We start from the raw sequence: 19,912 nt of genomic DNA, 5'->3' as shown, positions 1-19,912 counted from the left end.
TCTCCCTCTCCTGTTTTTTTTCAAACATTTCCGATTCCTCTGGATTACCACTAGACTTGACGACATTTCTTTCAACTTAAAGCTGTCCTTAACTTGCCTGGTTAACTAAAGTTGGCTTCCTAGATTCCTCCTTTGTCATGGGGTATATCTGTCTTGAGAAGCCATGAACAATTTTCTTAAACATCTATAATTGTTCGTCAACTGGCTTTATGACTAAACTCCTTTCTCCATTCATTCCTTGGTAATTCTCTTTATTTAAGCATAGCACAAAGTTCTGACCAAAGTTCTTCCCATTCAATCTGAAAGCTGAACTCTACCGCATTAAGAGTCATAAAGCACAGAACCAGACCCTTCAGCCCATTATGTCTGTGTCAGCCGACAAACTACAGTGATCCAATTTGTTTGCATTTGGGCCATAAGCCTACTATGACCCAAATGCAAGCAAAGGAGTCATAGACTCTATTGTAGGAAACAGATCCTTTGGTCCAATTCGCCCATGCTGACCAGATCTCCTATATAAATCTAGTCCTGTATGCCAGCATTTGGTCCATATCCATCTAAACCCTTTCTATTCAGATACCTATCTAAGTGCCTTTTACATCTTGTAATCATACCAGCCTCTGCCACTTCCTCTGGCAGCTCATTCCATACACCACCACCCTCTGTGGAAAAAGTTGTTCTTTAGGTCCCTTTTATATCTTTACCCTCTCACCTTAAACATATGCCCTCTAGTTTTGGACTTCGCCCACCCTGGAGAAAAGACCTTGCCTACTTACCCCATCCATGCCCCTCGTAATTTTATAAACCCGTGTAATGTCTCTCCTCAGCCTCCAATGCTCCAGAAAAATGGCCCCAGCCTATTTAGCTTCTCTCTATAGCTCAAACCATCCAATCCTGGCAGCATTCTCATAAATCTTTTCTGAACCCATTCTTGTTTCACAACATCCTTCCTATAAGAGCGAGACCAGAATTGCCCGTAATTCTCCAAAAGTGCCCTAACCAATGTCCTGTATAGCCACAACATGACTTTCCAACTCCTATACTCAATGTACTGACCAGTAAAGGCAAGCATACCAAACACCTCTTTCATGATCCTATCTTTCTGCGACTCCACAGTCAAGGAATTGTGATCTTGCACTCCAAGGTTCAGCAACAATCCCCAGGGCCTTACCATTAAGTGTATAAGCTTTGTCCTGATTTGCCTTTCCAAAATGCAGCACCTCATATTTATCTAAATTAAATTCCATCTTCCACTCCTTGGCCCATTGGCCTGTCTGATCAAAATCCTGTTGGACTCTGAGGTAACCTTGTCCGCTGTCCAGTACACCTCTACTTTTAATGTTATCTTTAAACTTACTAACCGTATCTCCTATGTTCACTTCTAAATCATTTACATAAATAATAAAAAGCAGTGGACCCAGCATCAATCCTTGTGGCACACCACTGGTCATAGACCTCCGGTCTGAAAAGCAACCTTACACCTCCACAGATAATAAAAATGTGAGGCTGGATGAACACAGCAGGCCAAGCAGCATCTCAGGAGCACAAAAGCTGACGTTTCGGGCATGGACCACATCTAGGTTTCCTGAGGCAAAACCTTGGAAAAGCAATAAAAACGTCAAGTACTTTTAAATTTCACTTGTGGAATGCAGATGTCATTGGCTGAAACAGCATCTGTTGCCCCTCCCTGGTTGACCTGGAGAAGGTGGTGTTGAGCTTTCTTCTTGAACTGCTGCAGCCTACGTGCAGTAGCTACACATACAGATCCATTTAGGGATGGATTTCCAGGATTTTGACTGAGCAACAGCGAAGGAACGGTGGTATATTTCCTAATCAGGATTGAGAGTGGCTTCGAGGTGAACTTTCTTTTCAGCATGGAAACAGGCCATTCGGCCCAATTTGACCACGCTGCCAGTTCTCATAGGTTGTAGGTTACTGTGTATCTGCTGCCCTTGTCCTTCTAGGTCATAGAATTGAAAAGATCATAGAATCCTCACAAGTGCAGAAATAGGCTATTTAGCCTGTAAAGCCTCCTACCTTCCCTCAACCTCTTCATCTCTGTCGTCGAGACATCGATTGCCTCAACCTCTCCACGCCTCTCACCCAGTCCAACCTCTCCTCTGCAGATCCCAATCCCGAACTCATCATAAAACCCGCGGACAAGGGAGGTGCAGTTGTAGTATGGCGCACTGACCTCTACATTACTGAGTCCAGGCGGCAACTCTCTTGACATCACCACCTACCCTTCCCTGGATCATGACCCCACCCCCGAACACCAAACCATCATCTCCAAAACCATCCACAACCTCAACACCTCAGGTTACCTCCCACCCACAGCCTCCAACCTCATCGTTCCCAAACCCTGCACCGCCCGCCTCTATCTCCTTCCCAAAATCCACAAACCTGACTGCCCTGGTCGACCCATTGTCTCTGCCTGCTCCTGCCCCACCAAACCTATCTCCACTGATCGCGACTCCGTTTTCTCCCCCTTAGTCCAGGACCTCCCTATGTCTGTGACTCCACTTGCACTCTCCACCTCCTCCAGAACTTCCAATTCCACGGTCCCCAACATCTCATTTTTACTTTGGACATAGAGTCCCTATACATCTGCATTCCCCCTGTGCTCCGCTTCTTCCTGTCCCGCAGACCCGACTAGTCCCCCTCCACTGACACCCTCATCCACTTATCCAAACTCGTCCTCACCCTCAACTACTTCTCCTTTAATTCCTCTCACTTCCCACAGACAACAGGGGTGGCCATGGGTACCCATGTGGGCCCAAACTATGCCTGCCTCTTTGTAGGGTACGTGGGACAATCCCTCTTCCAAAGCTACACTGGCTTTATCCCTCATCTCTTTCTCTGTTACATTGATGACTGTTTCTGCGCCGCCTTGTGTTCCCACAAGGAACTTGAACAGTTCATCCATTTCACCAACACCTTCCACCCCAACCTTAAGTTCACCTGGACCATCTCTAACACCTCTCTCTCCTTTCTGGACCTCTGTCTTGATCTCTGGCATCCACCTGGAAACCGATATCCATTTTAAAGCCTACCGACTCCCACAACTACCTAGAATATTCCTCCTCTCACTGTCCTTCCTGTAAAAAGGCCATCCCTTATTCCCAATTCCTTCGCCTCCTCTGCATCTGCTCCCAAGATGAGGCATTCCACTCCCGAATATCCCAGGTGTCCACTTTTTTTCAAAAACCGCAACTTCCCCTCCACAGTGATCGAAAATGCCCTTGAACGTATATCCCGCAACTCATCCCTCACACCCCCTATCTGCAATAATAACCAAAACAAAATCCCCCTTGTACCACCCCACCAACCTCCAAGTCCAACGCATCATCCTCTGACATTTCCGCCATCTGCAATCTGACATCACTACCAAAGACATTTCTCCCTCCCCACCCTTATGTGCTTTCCAGAGGGACCACTCTCTCCGTGACTCCCTTGTCCGGTCCACATTCCCCTCCAGCCCCACCACCCCCGACAATTTTCCCTGCAACTGGAGCAAGTTCTACACCTGCCCCTATACCTCACCCCCATCACAGGCCCTAAGAAGACTTTTCACATCAAACAGATGTTCACCTACATATCTGTTAATGTGATATACTGCATCCGCTGTTCCTGTTGTGGCCTTCTCTACATCGGGGAAACCAAACGGAGGCTTGGGACCGCTTTGCAACTCCCAGTTGTGAACCATTTCAACCCCACCCAACTGCTCGGACAGCATGTCCATCCTGGGCCTCGTGCATTGACGCCACCTGAAAGATGCAGGAACAGCATCTCATATTTTGCTTGGGAATCCTGTGGCCCAAGGGTATCAATGTGGACTTCACAAGCTTCAAAATCTCCCCTCCCCCGACCACATGCCAAAACCAGCCCAGCTTGTCCCCGCCTCCCTAGTCATTCCTCCCACCACAAGCCCCACCCCCATCTCCTACCCACTAAACTCATCCCACCCCCTTTACCTGTCCGTCCTCCCTGGATTGACCTATCCCCACCCTAACTCCCCACCTACATTCACATTCACTGGCTCTAACCCCACCTGTTTGACCTGTTTGTCTCTTCTCACCCTATCTTTTCCTTTATCCATCTTCTATCCGCCTCCCCCCCCCCCCCCGTCCCCCTATTTATTTCAGAATCCCCTTCCCCTCCCCCATTTCTGAAGAAGGGTTGCAACCCGAAACGCCAAGCTTTCCTACTCCTCTGATGCTGCTTGGCCTTTTGTGTTCATGCAACTTCACACCGTGTTATCTTAAGCTATTCAGCCTATCGGGTCTGTACTGACCCTCTGAAGATCATCTCACCCAGACTCACCTCTCATCCTATCCCCATGACCCATCTAGCCTGCACATTCTTGGACACTATGGGGCAATTTAGCATAGCCGATCCACCTGACCTGCACATCTTGTACTGTGGGAGGAAACTAGAGCACCCAGTTGAAACCCAAGCAGAAATGGGGAGAACATGCAAACTCTCAGCAAATAGTAGTGGTTGTGGGTTGAGAAGATGCTGTCTGAGGATATTTGGCCATTTGGCACTGCTACTGAGCATCAGTGGTGGAGGGAATGGATATTTGTGCATGTGGTGCCAAATAACTGGGCTGACCTGTCCTGGATTGTGTCAAACTTGAAGTATTGTGTAACTGCACTCTTCCAGGCAAATGGGGGGAGTATTCTATCACACTCTTGCCTTGTGCCTTTTATTCTTGTGCCCAGTCTTCTTAGCCTCTGACCTTTCTTTTCGTGACTGTGTTTATGGTGAGTGTAATTGGTAACCTAGAGGATGTTGATGGTAACACCATTGAATGAATGACAAGGGTGGTGGCTAGATCATCTGTAATATGGACATTTTAAGACACCGCTATTTATTATTTCCCTACATCCTTCTCCACAATGAACACTGGTGCAAAATACTCATTTAGTATTTCCCCCATTCACAGCAGTTCCACATATAGATGGCCTTGCTGATCTTTAAGGGGTCCTGTTCTCTCTAGTTAATGTTTTGTCATTTATATATTTGTGGAATCCTCTTAAACGCTTTTTGCCCTCCTGATTTCCACCTTATGTGTACTCCTATTGACTTTATACTCTTTAAGGTTCTTGAGTAATTTGTAGCTCAGGTTGTGGATGCTGTAGTTGGTTCACTCGTTGAGCTAGTTCATTAGTTTGCAGATGTTTCGTTACCCTACTCAGTAACATCATCAGTGCAGTCTTCAGTGAAGTGCTATTGTGTTTTCCAACTTTGTACTTAAACTGTGGGGTCCATTAGATTTAATTACCTTATTTCCAGTTTTCCTTCATCATTTCCTTCAGAAATTTCTGAAGGGGGTCCTGACCCGAAACGTTAGCTTTCCTGCTCCTTTATTACTGCCTGGCCTGCAGCGTTTATCCAGCTCCACACTGTGTTATCTGACTCCAGCGTCGGCAGTTCTTACTATCTCCCAGTCTATCCAGCCTGTTCTCATAACTGAAACTTTCCATCCTAGGGAACAGCCTGATGAATCTCCTCTGCACCCTCTCCAGTGCAACCACGTCCTTCTCAGAGTGCAGCAACCAGAACTGCACACGGTATTCTTGTGGCCTAACCAATGAGTTATAAAAGTTGTAACAAAACTTCCTTGCTCCTATATTCTAAACCTTGGCTAATGAAGGCAAGCATCCTGTATGTCTTCTTCACCACCCTGAAGATGCTGACATCTTCAGGGTTCAATGGATTTGTGCTCCGAAGTGCCCCTCATTGTGTATATCCTTCCCTATTAGACTTCACACAATGTAACACCTCATACTTATCAGGATCAAATTCCATCTGTCATTGTCCTGCCAATTTACTGGTTATCAGTATCAGAATGTATCCTGAGACCATCCTCCTCACTATCACAACACCAGCAATTTTCATGTCATTTGCATACTTACTAGTTATACCTTCCACATTCACATCTAACTTGTTAATGTAACTAACAAACAAACAAACAAGCAAGCATCCCAGCAGCAATCCCTGTGGTACACCACTGGTCACTGGCTTTCAATCATAAAAACAACTCTCTATCGTCACCCTTTGCCTTCCTGTTTGTAAGCCAATTTGGGATCCAACTTGCCTTGGATTCCATGGGCTTTTACTTTTTGGAACAGCCTTTCATGTGGGGCCTTGTCAAAGGCTTCGCTGAAGTCCATGTAAACCACATCAACTCAACTAACCTCATCAATTAATTCATAATTTTTTTCAAAAAACTCAATTAAAATAGACAAGATCTCTCTGTAACAAATCCATGCTGATTATCCCTGAATTTCTGTGTTGTTTAATGCTGTCCTCAGAATTTTTCCCAATAATTCCCCTATCATTGGTCTGTAATTACCTTACCTGGCCTATCTCTCCTGTCCTTGAAAAGGAACCACATTAGCCATTGTCCTGTCATCTGGCACTTCACCTGTGGCCAGTGAAGTACTAAATATCTGCTAGGGCCTCAGCAATCTCTTACCTTGAGCTTCCCTTCTCTCCCCCCCCCCCCCCCAAAAAAAAACAGCCTAGGACACATCGAATCAAACCTGGGAATTTGTGCATCTTTATGCCCGCTAAAACATCTAATTTTCCTTATTAGTCTTAACATGTTCTCGAACCTCACCACTCCAACTGAAATCCATTACTACAATGTCTTTCTCCTTTGTAAATACAAATGAGAATAGTCAGTTATAATCTCACCCACGTCCTCTGGCTCCATGCACAGGTTGTCCTTTTTGTCCCTGACAGGTCTCACTTTTTCCATGGGAATTCTTACCCTTAATATACTTATAAAAATCATTGAGATTTTTCTTGGTCTCATCTGCCAGAGGTATTTCGTGGCCCTTCTTTGGCCAGCTAATTTCCTTTTCAAGCAACCTCTTACACTGTCTTTACTTCTGAAGAGCCTCTCTTGTTTTTAAGATTAACACACGCTTCATCCTTTTTCTGTATCCCTTGATCCAGGGGTCAGTGGACTTACCATCCTTGTCCTTCACTCTTAGGTGAACACACTAGCCCAAAAGACTTGCACATTTCAAATAAAAACCAAAAGAACTGTGGATGCTGTAAATCAGAAGCGGACACAGAAATTGCTGTAAAAGCTCAGCAGATCAGGCAACACCTGTGGACTGAAATCAGAGTTAATGTTTCAGGTTCAGTTCTGAGGACAGGTCACTGGATTGGAAACGTTAACTCCGATTTCTCACCACAGATGCTGCCAGACCTGCTCAGCCTTTCCAGCAATTTCTGTTTTTCTTCCACTTTCCAAATGTAGATTTAACTACAGCAGCTGCTCCTAGTCGATGTTTGCCAGATCCTGTATAATGGCACTGAAGTTAGCTTTCCCCCCGTTTCCTCACCACCTTATCCCTTTCCATAATAACTTTGAAATTTATAAAGTTATGGTCGCTATCCCCAAAATGCTTGCCTACTGAATCTTCAAACACTTGAACAGCTTCATTCCTTATGCCCCAACTCTAGTAGAAGTATTGACAGACTGGTGCGAGCAGCTTTTCTGGATGCACCCAGTCTAACCCTTTCAGTTGAAATCCCCTACAACCATAACCCTATTCCTCTCACACCTTAACTAACAAGGTGTAGAGCTGGTTGAACACAGCAGGTTGAGCAGCATCAGAGGGGCAGGAAGGCCGACATTTTGGTCCTAGACCTTTCTCAGATTCTCCAGCATCTGCAGTTCCTACTACCCCTCTCACACCTTTCTGTGATTTATCCACATATGTGCACTTGCATCTCCCTATGACTATTGGGAGGCCTGTAGCAGAATCCCAGCCAAGTAATTGCCCTTTTTTAATTTCAAAGCTGTACTCAGATGGCCTCATTTGAAGTGCCTTCTAGGACATTCCTCCCTCATTACTGTCATGATGGTTTCCTGAATCAATAATGCATTTCTCCCACATCTGTTCCATCTCACCATCATGCCTGAAACTTCTGTACCCTGGAATGTTGAGCTGCCAGTCATGCCCTTCCTCCAACCATGTCTCATTGACTGTAGCAATATTACATTCCCGCATACTGATCCATATTGTAGGTTTAGCTGCCATACCAGACAAACTCCTTGCATATGCGCACCGTTTCCTATGGAATCTTTTACTTTGACATCCTTTCTTAAACCAGCTTCATTACACATCACCAAATCCAAGATGGCCTGATCCCAGCTCCGATTCACAACATTCTAGATGGTCCCAAATATGAATTCATATGAACTATGAATTCTTGGTGGCTACCTTTATCAATCTGACTATCCCAACGTATGTTAAAATTAAAATCTCCCACGCTGGTATACTACCTTTTTTTTAAACAAGACCTCACTGTCTCCTAATTTATTTTCTGCCCCACTGTATAGCTGCTGTTAGGGAGCATATAAGCTTTTACCAGTGTCGTCTTCCCCTTTAGTTATAACCCCCACGCAGACAATTCTACGTCTTCTGATCCAAGATCATTTCTTGCTCTTGTACTAATTCCATACTGTACTAATTATCCTATCCCACCACGTTGTCCCTCATGCCTGTCCTTTCAAAAATTTGATGGAGGTGTTCACAATGAGGAAGGTTCAGGATAGAACAGATGGTGAGAGGCTGCTCCAGTCACTGAAGGGATAAAGAGCTCAAGATTAAAGGTGTTTTATTCTTTCATCAAAGGAAATAGGAAAAAAGTGTTTCTATATAGTGAACAGATAGGATCTGGAGTGGACTGACTGAGGGTGTGATGTTGGGAGGGTTAACCATGGATTTCAAAATGGAATTGGATTACAAATGAGATTGTAACCCTGCAAATATTCAGAAGGCTCGAGAGTGGGACCAATTGAGTTGTTCTTGTGGACCAGAGTCTATGAACCTATAATCCAAATTTACTTCATTGAATTTGCCAGTCTCTCTGGCTGCCTGAGTTAATAGGTATTAGTCTCTAGTCTTTTCTAGGAGATTTCACTTTCATGATGTGGAATCAGTTTGTTGCTAACTGAATGACTTGAGGAGCTAGTAACCTTTTGTAAAAGTTTTATTAACTCTTGTTAACAGGACTGTATGAAAGACGCAAATGCCCCAGAGGAAAACACTGCAATTTTCTTCACGTGTTCAGGAATCCTAACAGCGAGTTCTGGGAGGCTGACCGAGACCTTTACATATCACCAGATAGGACCAAATCCTATTCTAATAAATACTTTGAGAGGCGTGAAAGAACAAGTTATCGTCACGATTACCACAGTCGATCCAGGAGGCGGTACAGCTGTAGTCCAGACAAGACACATAGAAGGTCTGGAGAGTCTGAAAGAAAACGAAAACGAAGCAGGAGCAAAGATAGAAGACGTTTACAGAGATCCAGGAGTAAAAGTCAGGACAGAAGAAGATCACGAAGCAGAGAGAGGTACCGTAGAAGCCAGAGTAAAGAAACACGCAGATCTCAGAGGTCTCGAAGCAGAAGTGGAGAGAGAAGGAGATCGAGAAGCAGAGATGGAAGTTGGTGTAGGTCAAGGAGCATAAGCGAAGAACGATCATTGAGCAGGAGTAAATCTAGATCCAGAAGCCGAAGTAAAAGGACAAGCAGAGACCGGTCTGGCAGCAGGGGATTAGGGACAGAACGATCACGAAGCAGAAGTAAAAGTAAACTACGATCCAGAAGTAGAAGCCCTCTTGGATGGAATAGGAAAAGGAAGAGAGGATCTGAAAACAAGGACAAAAAAAGCAAAAAGAGAGCAAAGAAAGAGAAGAAAGCCAAAAGCAAGGCTGATGGTAAATCAAAAGGCTCCAAAACAAGGAGGCAGGATGATGAGCACAGGAACTCTCCAGTTAGTCAATTAGAAAAGGATGCACAAATCCCAGCACATGATCCTGAAGCACGAGGCCTCTCCACTTCTCCAAGTACAAAGAGCTCAGCGAGTGATTTAACAGCGCCTGCCAAACTAGAAGAGACTGCTGAAACAGAAGCCATAAATCAGTGAAGGTAACTTATTTTTTAAAGACATTCAGTTGCATAGTAAAACAGACCTCAAGCATCACAGAAAAGAATGTTGCTGGAGCTTCTTGCACTCAGCTGGACAGATATTTTGGTGTTTTTGCATCTGTCTCGTTGAGTGGGAGACAAAAAAACTTTAGGTCTTCTTTACAGATGTTGGGTAAAATGCTGTGTTCCTGTTCATAGTGTGACAATTGGGATGCTGGCAGAGGGTGCAAGGAGGTTCAGGTTTTCGCTGATTAGAGATCAGATGAGAATACTGGGATTCCAACACCAGTCAAGAAATGAGTTGTGGGGATTAGCGGCTCAGTAGGAATGATAGATTGTCAGTGACTGAAGGGGCACTGTGTGGATGGTGGGATACGCATCAGCAAAAGTGGTGTGTGGGAGTGACAGAGGGGAACAGTTAGTGAAGAGTGACCTTTGGGGTTGGCAAACATTGTTAAAACTCAGTGGGTGCAGTACAAGAATACAGGAACCAGGTTTCTCATTAAAATGGATGGTTAAAAAATGAATTCCAAAATGCTGATGCCATGAATAATTGTAAAACAATTGAATGGCACTTAATGATATAGAAGGTATAGGGTTACATAATTAAGCATGGCTGTTCTTTCAGTGAATCAAAAGACCACCTCTTGATGACTGTAAATAAGCTTTTAAATTTTGAAAGGCAAGTTAATTGCTTTGTGATACCAAATTAAACCTCGTTTCCTTCCTAAAGGAAAGTTTTCTTGCATTTCAGACAATGCATACAAGTTAGTAAGCTCTTCTGAATCACTTACAGCAGCTCTGATAAGACAGTGTGATCATGTCAAATCTCAGAAGCTTTAGGGAAATGAAACTGGGGCTCATACAGAGATAATGGGAACTGCAGATGCTGGAGAATCCAAGATAATAAAATGTGAGGCTGGATGAACACAGCAGGCCAAGCAGCATCTCAGGAGCACAAGGGTCTAGGCCCGAAACGTCAGCTTTTGTGCTCCTGAGATGCTGCTTGGCCTGCTGTGTTCATCCAGCCTCACATTTTATTATCTGGGGCTCATACATGTCATTTAGGAACAGGATGAGATCCTTCAGCCCCTTCAATCAGTTGTGGCACCAATCCCATATTCCTGCCTACCCCATTACTTTTAACTCCTTTCTAAATCCAGAATCTACCTACCTCTATCATAAAGTATTGTGGGGCCCACCTCCACCATTTTCTGGGACAGATAGTTCCTAAGACTCATGACCCTCAAAGAGAGAATTCTTCTTCACCACTATCTTCAGTGGGAAACATCCTTTCCTTGTCAAGTCCTCTTGGGATCTCTTTGTTTCAATAAGGTCACCTCTAATTCTAATAAATTCCAATGATTATAGGCCCAGCTTATTCAAACCTTTCCTCAAAATAACCCCCTTCACTCCACCCCACTCAGTTGAATGAACCTTCTTTGAACTGCTTCTAACACATTTACATCCTTTCTTAAATGAGACGATCAAAACTGTCCACTTACTTACCTATCTCTATCCTTTTGCAATCTCATGTCACTTTTCACAACATACATTTCTAACTAACTATCTTTTTATTATCAGCAAATTTACTTACCAGCGTTGGTCCCCCTCAAAGAAAATAGAAAAGCACAGGAACAGACCCTTTAGCCCACAATATTGTGCCAGACATGACGTCAAATTAATCCCTTCTTGTGTGCCTTTGGTCCATGTCCCCCCCCCCTTTCCTTGCATATTCATGTGCTTACCTAAAGCTCCTTAAATACCCCTGATGGATCTGCCTCCACCACTACCCTTGGCAGTGCGTTTCCAGGCACCATGTACTATGTTTAAAAAAACTTGCCCCTCACATTTCCTTGAACTTTCCCTTCTTACTTTGCTGCCCTGTAGTATTAGACATTTCAGCGCTTGGGAAAAAGATTCAAACTCAACCCTATCTATGCCTGTTATTAGTTCTAAGAGTTTTCTCAGTAATCTCTTCTCTGATGATTGTAGTTGTTTTTAAGTTCTTACTTCCTTTCAGTTCCTGATTTAAAGCTACTTCTAGGAAATTATTTGCATCCTCCATGGTGAAGTAAAGTGTGTTTAAAAGGTAACTATTTTTAATTTATGTATTTCAGAATTGAGACTGAACCTAATCTAGAAGTTTGTGAAATGATCAACTACAAAATTGAGAAAGACTACACAAGGGGACAATGCACAAACTCCATTTATAATTCTTCTCACTTGTCTGTTCTATACATTTTGTTTTATATTTATTTTGATAACTATTAAACTGTCACCAGTTCATGGACTTAAGTTAATTGTGGCTTGGTAGTAATCTGTGTCTGACGTGGTCAAATTGTTATTTTGTATGTTGACTGAGAATTTACTTTTGGAACCATTCTGTGAAATTTCAAATTCAGTCAAGGCCATTGTGGGATTGAAGAGCTGAGGAATAAGAAGTTAGTGCTCACTTTAGGTCACAGGCTGCTCAACCCATGGATAAAGATCTGACAATCTTCATGTCCACTTAGAGGGCATAGGTTTAAGGTGAGAGTGAAAAGATTTGAGAGAGACCTGAGGGGCAACTTTTTCAATACAGAGTGATGCTTATGTGGAATGAACTAACGGGAAGCGCTGTATATCTTTATGAAATGTGGGAAGTAATATTCATGGCCCACACATACCAGACAATGACTCATCCTGTTCCTAAATGACATGTATGAGCCCCAGATAAGACAGAATCTGTCCAATAAGACAGAATCTAACCATAACCCTATTCAATTATATTAACATTGCTGCATTCCCAACTATCAACATTCTGGAGGTTGCCATTGCATAGGAACTGGACTACCCCTATGAATACAGTAACTACAAGAACAGGTCAGAACAATAGGTAATGGTGGTCCCATACAGCTACTGCCATCCTTCTGGGCAATAGACAAGGGCTTGAAAGTATTGAACAAACTTTGGTAAGCAGTATGGCAGAGCTTTGATCCAATACATTACCAGGGGTATCACATCATTGGTGACTTGCTGTCAAACAGCTAAAGCTGTATGTTGTGGCTTTACAGGATGCTGCTTCAGGCCTAACCCTTGCACTCCTTTGCTTTTTATAATCCAGTTAATGACACTACATTTTTGTATCTGGTACTTTTCAGAAGGTGGAGTTTTTTTTAAAAAGACAGATGGCTTTGTATTGAGCAAAGCTGAACACTGAGTGTCATAGCTGGATTTGTGAGCAAGTGAAATGTATTCCATTACATTCTTCACTTGTAAATAGTTGCCTGGCTACTGCAAATATCCCTACATATCCCTCCATTGTCTGCTTTAGTCAGTTCTTAGATATATTTCAATTACACATGCCTATCTATTACAAATCCATACTGATCTGATCAACTGAAACATTCCAACAATGTTCAGTCACCCTAAGTGAATTGCTAGAGTCTATATTTGAGCAAATGATGTATTAAAACTGATCTAAGCGCCCCTCGTTTCTCTCTTTACTTTTGAAATATCAGTGAGCTACATCACCCTCCAATCTAAAAGAACAACCATGGCTACTTGCCATCAAGGCTTGGAAAACAGAGGCTAGATGATTACCAACTGCAAGCCCAGTCACCATTGGAACATCCTACATCTCCTGTCCCTCCCAAGGTGCTCAAAGGCTTCCAGCAACTGGAAAGCCAAAAAGGATCTGTAGATAAAAGGGGAATGAAGCACAGAAGCTCTCCATTAGTAGTGTACATGTCCCAGGAAGTGAACAGGTCACTGAGCAACAGAAAGTACACTGACAGCTTTTGTGGTGATTTATAGTTTCTCCACTAATGTTCTAATTTTTGCTAAGCAAGGGCAGACAGTGGTCTGAGCAATTCATACAAGCCAGAGTATATGGCAGAAGATGATGGACCATAGGGTTTTGTTAAACGGTTGCACATAGCTTTCTACGCTCTTGACTGGAGGCCTGTATCAGCCGTGTTTCACAGGGATTGGTTCTGGATCCTCGTCTGTCATTTATATAAATGATTTGAATGAGAATACAAAAGGTATGGTTAGCAAGTTTGCAGCTGACACCAAAATTGGTGGCATAGTAGACAATGAAGGTGGTTTCCTAAGATTACAAAGGGATCTGGATCAAATGGGTCAATAGACTGAAAAATGGCAGAATTGAAATCTCGATAAGTGTGAGGTCTTGCATTTTGGTACAACAAACAAGGGTAGCGCTTATACAATTAATGGTAAGGCCTTGGGTAGCAGAAGACAGGGATCTTCTTTGCAATTTGCATCACATATCGACAGTGGTTAGAAAGAAAGGAGTTTGGCATGCTTGCTTTCATTGCTCAGTCCTTTGAGTACAGGAGTTGGGAAATGTACAGGACATTGGTGAGGCCTCTTCTGGAACAGTGTCCAGTTCTATTCACCCGGTTATAGGTAAGATTTTATTAAGCTGGAGGGGGTTTGGAAGACATTTACCAGGATGTTGCCAGGTTTAGAAGCAGAAACCTAGAAGACAGAAGGCCATTCAACCCTTCAAGCCTGCTCCACCATTCTTCATGATCATGGCCAATTGTCCTAATCCTGCTTTCTCCCCCGAACTCTTTGGCTGAATGGGATCACTGTTTTGGCATTTATGAATTCCATAGGCTCACCACTCTTTGGCTGTGGAAACGTCTCCTCATCTCTGTTCTAAAATCATATAGCCCGAATCCTCATACTGTGATCCCTGGTTCTTGACACATTCACCATCGGAAACATCCTCCCTGTTCAGTCCTGTTAGAATTTTGTAAGTCTATAAGATCCATCCTCCACCCCTGCCCCCTCTATTCATCTGAACTCTAGCAAAAACAATCCCAACCACGTCAATCTCTGCTCATACGTCAGTCCCACCATCGCCAGAATCAGCCTGCTCAACCTTTCGCTGCACTCCCTTGAGAACAGCAGCATCCTTCCTCAGAAAAGGAGCCCAAGACTGCACACAGTATTTCCAGGTATGGACTCACAAAAGGCTCTATACAACTGCAGCAATACATCCCTGCTCCTGTACTCAAAACCTCTTGCTATGAAGGCCAACACACCATTTGCCGCCTTTACCGCCTGCTGCACCTGCATATTTAACTTTAGCAACTGGTGCACAAGGACACTCAGGTGGTCCCAATTTCCAGCCAACATTCCGAGTTATAAAGAAAGGTTGGATAGGCTTCTTTCACTGGAGCATAGGAGGTTGAGCAGCAACCTTCTAGAAGCTTATAAAAGAATGAGTTAATGGTGGTTGTCTTTTCACAAGGATGGGGGGCACATTTTTAAGGTGTGAGGAGAGAGATTTATACAATACATGGAGCCAGTATTTTTTTTAAAAAAGGACAGGGGTGGTTCACATTGAAAATTTCATTCCACGGAAGTGGAGGATGTGGCTACAATCATTTAAAAGACATTCAAATAAGTACATGTATAGGAAACATTCAAAGGGATATGGACCAGGAGCAGGCAGGTGAGACTACCAACATGGACAGGTCGAAGGGTCTGGTTCATGCTGTATGACTCAGATACAAAGTCCAGATTCTCACACCACCTGTCAAGTAGGACGTGCCTCAACAGGTCGATTAGAATTGCTTAAAAAAAACATGGTCTTTGCTTCTTTTATACTTCCTTGGAAATTCTGATATTTTTATAGATGTATTCTGAAAAAGGGTCTTGGCAAAAACATCAGCCTTCCTGCTCCTCTGCCTGGCCTACTGTGTTCATCCAGCTCTCCACCTTGATATCTTGATATTTTTTATAACTAGTTCTATGTTGGGAATGCATCAACTGCTATTGCAACTAATGAGTTACTGCTACACAAAATATCTAGTCATTTCCATACTGCACATTTTCATGAACAGTAATATTTTTCCAACAACAACTCACTGCTCAGAAGAGGACCTACAGATACACAACCATCATTTTGGGTCCCTACTCTTCTGTTAACAAACTCAGTTTATTTTCTTTGAAGTAAAAACAAATTCTTATCTGTGCTCACCCATGTTAAATGCATCAAGTGGCCAAGAAGTGCCACAATAACGTCTTTGAACCCATTCCTCCAAAAGAAGGAATAGTAAATACCTAAAATTTGCAAACTACTGCAGCTAGCATCAGGAATTGTACATCACAGGGAGACTACATAAAATGTGATTCTGTATGGTTGAAATATGTTTCACAGTACATAAATCAGCTGAAGTCCTCAAGTTTAAATGTACACCAGATTTCTTTTCATGTTAGTGAGGACATTTATTTTTCAGTCTTATACATTGATGATATAACACTTTCACTCCTGTTTTCATGGAAAATGAAGGCATTAAACCACTGGACAACCACCTAGCTTTACACCAGCACTGGCTAGTCAGGAACATTTAAACAGCTAAAACTCGCTACATTTTTGCAGAACGCAGATCAGTTAAGCTAATGAATAGTTAACCAAAATTAAAACTTGAGACACCTGTTTGAACACCAGTTGAACAGCTTGATTTGGCTGAAGGAGGTTCAAAGACAAACATCAAATAAATCATCACAGGACCAAGCTCAGTTCAAGAAAATGCAAACATGATTTGGAAAAAAAAAAGTCAAAATTATTCACCACTATTGAAAACTACCGTTACTTGTTTTGTAAATTGTACTTTTTTTTTTACATATTCAGAATAGCAAAATTATGAATCTGTGCTGAACACAGTATATAGTTTTTTTTAAAAAAAATGTAAACATCAGTACATCTGAAATCTTCTACTTCTGATGAGAGGCAGTAATGCCAGACAGAAGTGAGGCTATCAGACCAAAGAGCTACAGCTCTCACAATATCAAAAGTTATCCTAGCTCAATGAAAATTGAATTTTCCTTTAACATGATTTAGTTCAGTGGTATACTACAATCCCTTTCCTCCTCGCCTTTACATTTCCTGATGCTAAACTGATATGTGACCTTTAAGGACAGATCAAAATTATTAAAAATACAAAATAGATCAAGCCCACAAATGTAGGCAGGACAGTTGCATTTAAAAAATAAACTGTTTAACAAAACACAAAAATAGTTGTCAACACTGGTTGCTTTGGTATATTCTGAACTTTTGATTTTGAGCATATACTGAGATTGAACATGTGAGAAACAAAAGAAAATCACATGGCACTCATGAATCCAAAGATGAATATTGACTTTAGCAAAAGGAGGGTAAACTTGGCATTTGACAGAAACTGATAAGAAACAGCTATGTCCAATTCCTTGAGCCAACAAAACAGGAACATCAGGAGGTTTTTAGACAGACCCATTAGTTTGCAGCTTGGATCAAATATTGCCAATGGTCACATTACTTAAATAGTCACTTAAAGTCTTCATTTTGTCAAACCATTGAATTTCAGCCAAGCCTCCAGTGAACTCAAATATTGATTTCAAAAATATATTGTTTCCCTTTTTATCTTCTAATGAAAAATGTTTGCAAGTTCAACTTCTGCTAACCAAAATACACAAAACAAGAGACAGCTTCCTGCAATAGTAGCCATACATCACAATTAAAGCAGTGAAATCTAGATCAGAATATTTGAGTTAACATTCACTTTAACGAGACATTTATGTGAGTCCAATTTCTTCCAGCACGCTACGAGGAGTTTCAGCTTCCTGTGGAGGCAAAATTAAACATCTTGGTAATCAATTTTAAACAAAAAGAATGAGTGTTGGAGTCAATTATTTTGTGCGAGAAAGGGGAAAAAATTGCAAAAAAAAAGAGAAAACAGAAAATCATGAGAACAAGATGGTAAGCTTGAGAATGTCATGTATAAAATTTAACAATGCTTTTCTGCTTCAATTTCAAAGTTATTTTCTCCCATCCCACTTTTAGTGCAATGACAGTGGTATCGATGACAGTGAGGATGTTGTGTTCATTTATGGAACCTGGCACTCAGGAAGTGGGGAATGAGCAGCCTGCAGTGACATGCCCTATTAACTTGCTTAATGAGACAAAAATCTGGTTATTGCTTTGCATTCCCCCATTAATAAACTGAACCAAGAGCAATCCCTGTATGGAGGACTGAGAGTTCAAACCCAGGTAATAGGATACCAATGCAGAGGGGAGAAGAGACCGTAGGTTTCCACAAGTAGTACATATTTTACAAAGAGAATGAGTGGGTATTAGTCAGAAGGCTTTAACACACTTGGAATTCATAGGCAATGCAAAATTACAACTTACTTTCGTATCCTAATTAGGGGCATGGCAAAAGGACAAGAAAGAAAACATATCAGCATGCTGAAGTTAGTTGGAAAGCATTTTTATTCAGTTTTCTACAGCATTTCATGCCCATAATTTGAGGGCAGGGAAGATAAGGTCAACAGGGAAGAATTTTAGGGTGGGAGGTGTGGAGAGTGTAGCATCACAAATAATTTTGCACACCACAAGATGACATGGTATTAGTTTTGAATACTCAGAAATCCTGCACTCTAATAATTTTTAAAAGATTCAAGAGTTTAAATTAGTATAGAAAATTATTATAATGGAGAGCTTTTATTGTACTCCTCCTTAAATAACCCGAAGGAATGCTTCAGAAGTGATGCTAAATGAGAGTGAATGGCGATAACACGAAGGAGAATCATTGCTTTCTATTTTATAAGGTAACAAAGTGTGGAGCTGGATGACCACAGCAGGCCAAGCAGCATCTCAGGAGCACAAAAGCTGACGTTTCAGGCCTAGACCCTTCATCTAGACCCTCTGAAGAAGGGTCTAGGCCCAAAATGTCAGCTTTTGTGCTCCTGAGCTGCTGCTTGGCCTGCTGTGTTTATCCAGCTCCACACTTTGTTATCTTGGATTCTCCAGCATCTGCAGTTCCCATTATCTCAGCTTTCCATTTTATGTTTGCCAAAACAGCGACATAACTTTTCCAACAAAACACTGCAACAGACATTCTGCATGTACTGAAAACACAGGCAGCATGAGGCAGGTAGGATATTCACACGTCAAGCATGTTGTCATAATGTGGGGAAAGAACATGTTCACAGATAGTCCATTCAGTGTGCCCAATAGCAGCTGGTTTGCCTGTGGTGAGGCATCAAGCACCTAAGTACCTGCTGCAGAGGGAAGAGTCACCACAGGCTGCTCTCTCAGGTCTTTAAGTTGAAGGGTTTGCTTTACATTAAAATGCCCATTTACCTAGCTGCAAATGAATTGAAAACATTTTACTTCAATGATCACTTCCTTTACCTTTGTGTCAACTCATTCTTTTCTGCGATGACACAGATGGGCATGAATATGAAAACAAAGTTAAAGTGAAAGATGGGAGTGAAGGAGCTGCAAACAAAATCCGAAGCGCCACGTAGTTCAAGGGACATCCAATGCTGGGCACTACTCTAAATAAACATTCAACAAAAATCACCACAAATATTTACAACTTGACCGAATCGACAAGGATGGCCAAATTGGATATAAATCATGTGATAACTTCTTTAACCAGCACACTGTCCAGGATTCTCAAATTTGAACTGAACTAATTAATTCAATAGCAGCAATAGTTTAAACATGTTAGTTATAAAACACATTTCTGTTAATGGGATAAGTCAATTAAATTAGTGATTTGCAAATGGTCCCCTTTGCTCAAAGTAAACAGTTAATTAAATCAAATAATTCTGAGATACAAGCCCAGCCAATGGTTGCTAGCACTTTAATCTGATGCAGAATGCAGGCGGACATGAGTATTTTCATTTCTGTCTGGTGCCTAACACCTGCTTAATTCCATTTGAGCTCCTGCCAGAGTGAAGCAGGCACAGCACACAGTGTGGGCATGAATTAATACAAATGAATCGAACTGCCAAGCATTGTTTTCTTGGAACTGAGTAATAATGAGAAAATGTCAGTTATGTCACAGGACTCTCCTCTTAACAATGGCCATTACAGGAACCATTTCATGTCAGGTCTGAATTTTTCTATACTGTACTGCTTAGCTCATCAAGAGTCAAAACA

At 42.2% G+C, this 19,912-nt stretch overlaps 2 protein-coding genes across 4 annotated transcripts in view; one reads left to right on the top strand and one right to left on the bottom strand.

Moving 5' to 3' along the window:
* zrsr2 (zinc finger (CCCH type), RNA-binding motif and serine/arginine rich 2) overlaps nt 1-12,272 on the top strand; it is a 38,029-nt gene extending 25,757 nt beyond the window's left edge. The window contains exons 11-12 of the mRNA XM_048541219.2: nt 9,042-9,963; nt 12,084-12,272. Coding sequence (XP_048397176.1) covers nt 9,042-9,961 — 920 coding nt within the window. The 3' untranslated portion in view covers nt 9,962-9,963; nt 12,084-12,272. The remainder of the gene's footprint in view (nt 1-9,041; nt 9,964-12,083) is intronic.
* LOC125457253 (AP-1 complex subunit sigma-2) overlaps nt 1-19,912 on the bottom strand; it is a 63,857-nt gene that overhangs the window by 5,337 nt on the left and 38,608 nt on the right. For 2 of the 3 annotated variants that reach the window (XM_059650496.1, XM_048541222.2), the window contains one exon: nt 16,185-17,583. The exons of the other annotated variant lie outside the window; for it this stretch is intronic. Coding sequence is in view for 1 of the 2 variants with exons in the window: in XM_048541222.2 (XP_048397179.1) it covers nt 17,536-17,583 (48 nt within the window). In the remaining variant the exon portion in view is untranslated. Of the gene's footprint in view, nt 1-16,184; nt 17,584-19,912 lie in introns of those variants that run through there. 3 annotated transcript variants of the gene reach the window in all.

The sequence above is a fragment of the Stegostoma tigrinum genome, chromosome 12, assembly GCF_030684315.1.
Source record: "Stegostoma tigrinum isolate sSteTig4 chromosome 12, sSteTig4.hap1, whole genome shotgun sequence".
Taxonomy (NCBI): domain Eukaryota; kingdom Metazoa; phylum Chordata; class Chondrichthyes; order Orectolobiformes; family Stegostomatidae; genus Stegostoma; species Stegostoma tigrinum.
This window is presented reverse-complemented; position numbering and strand designations above follow the sequence as displayed.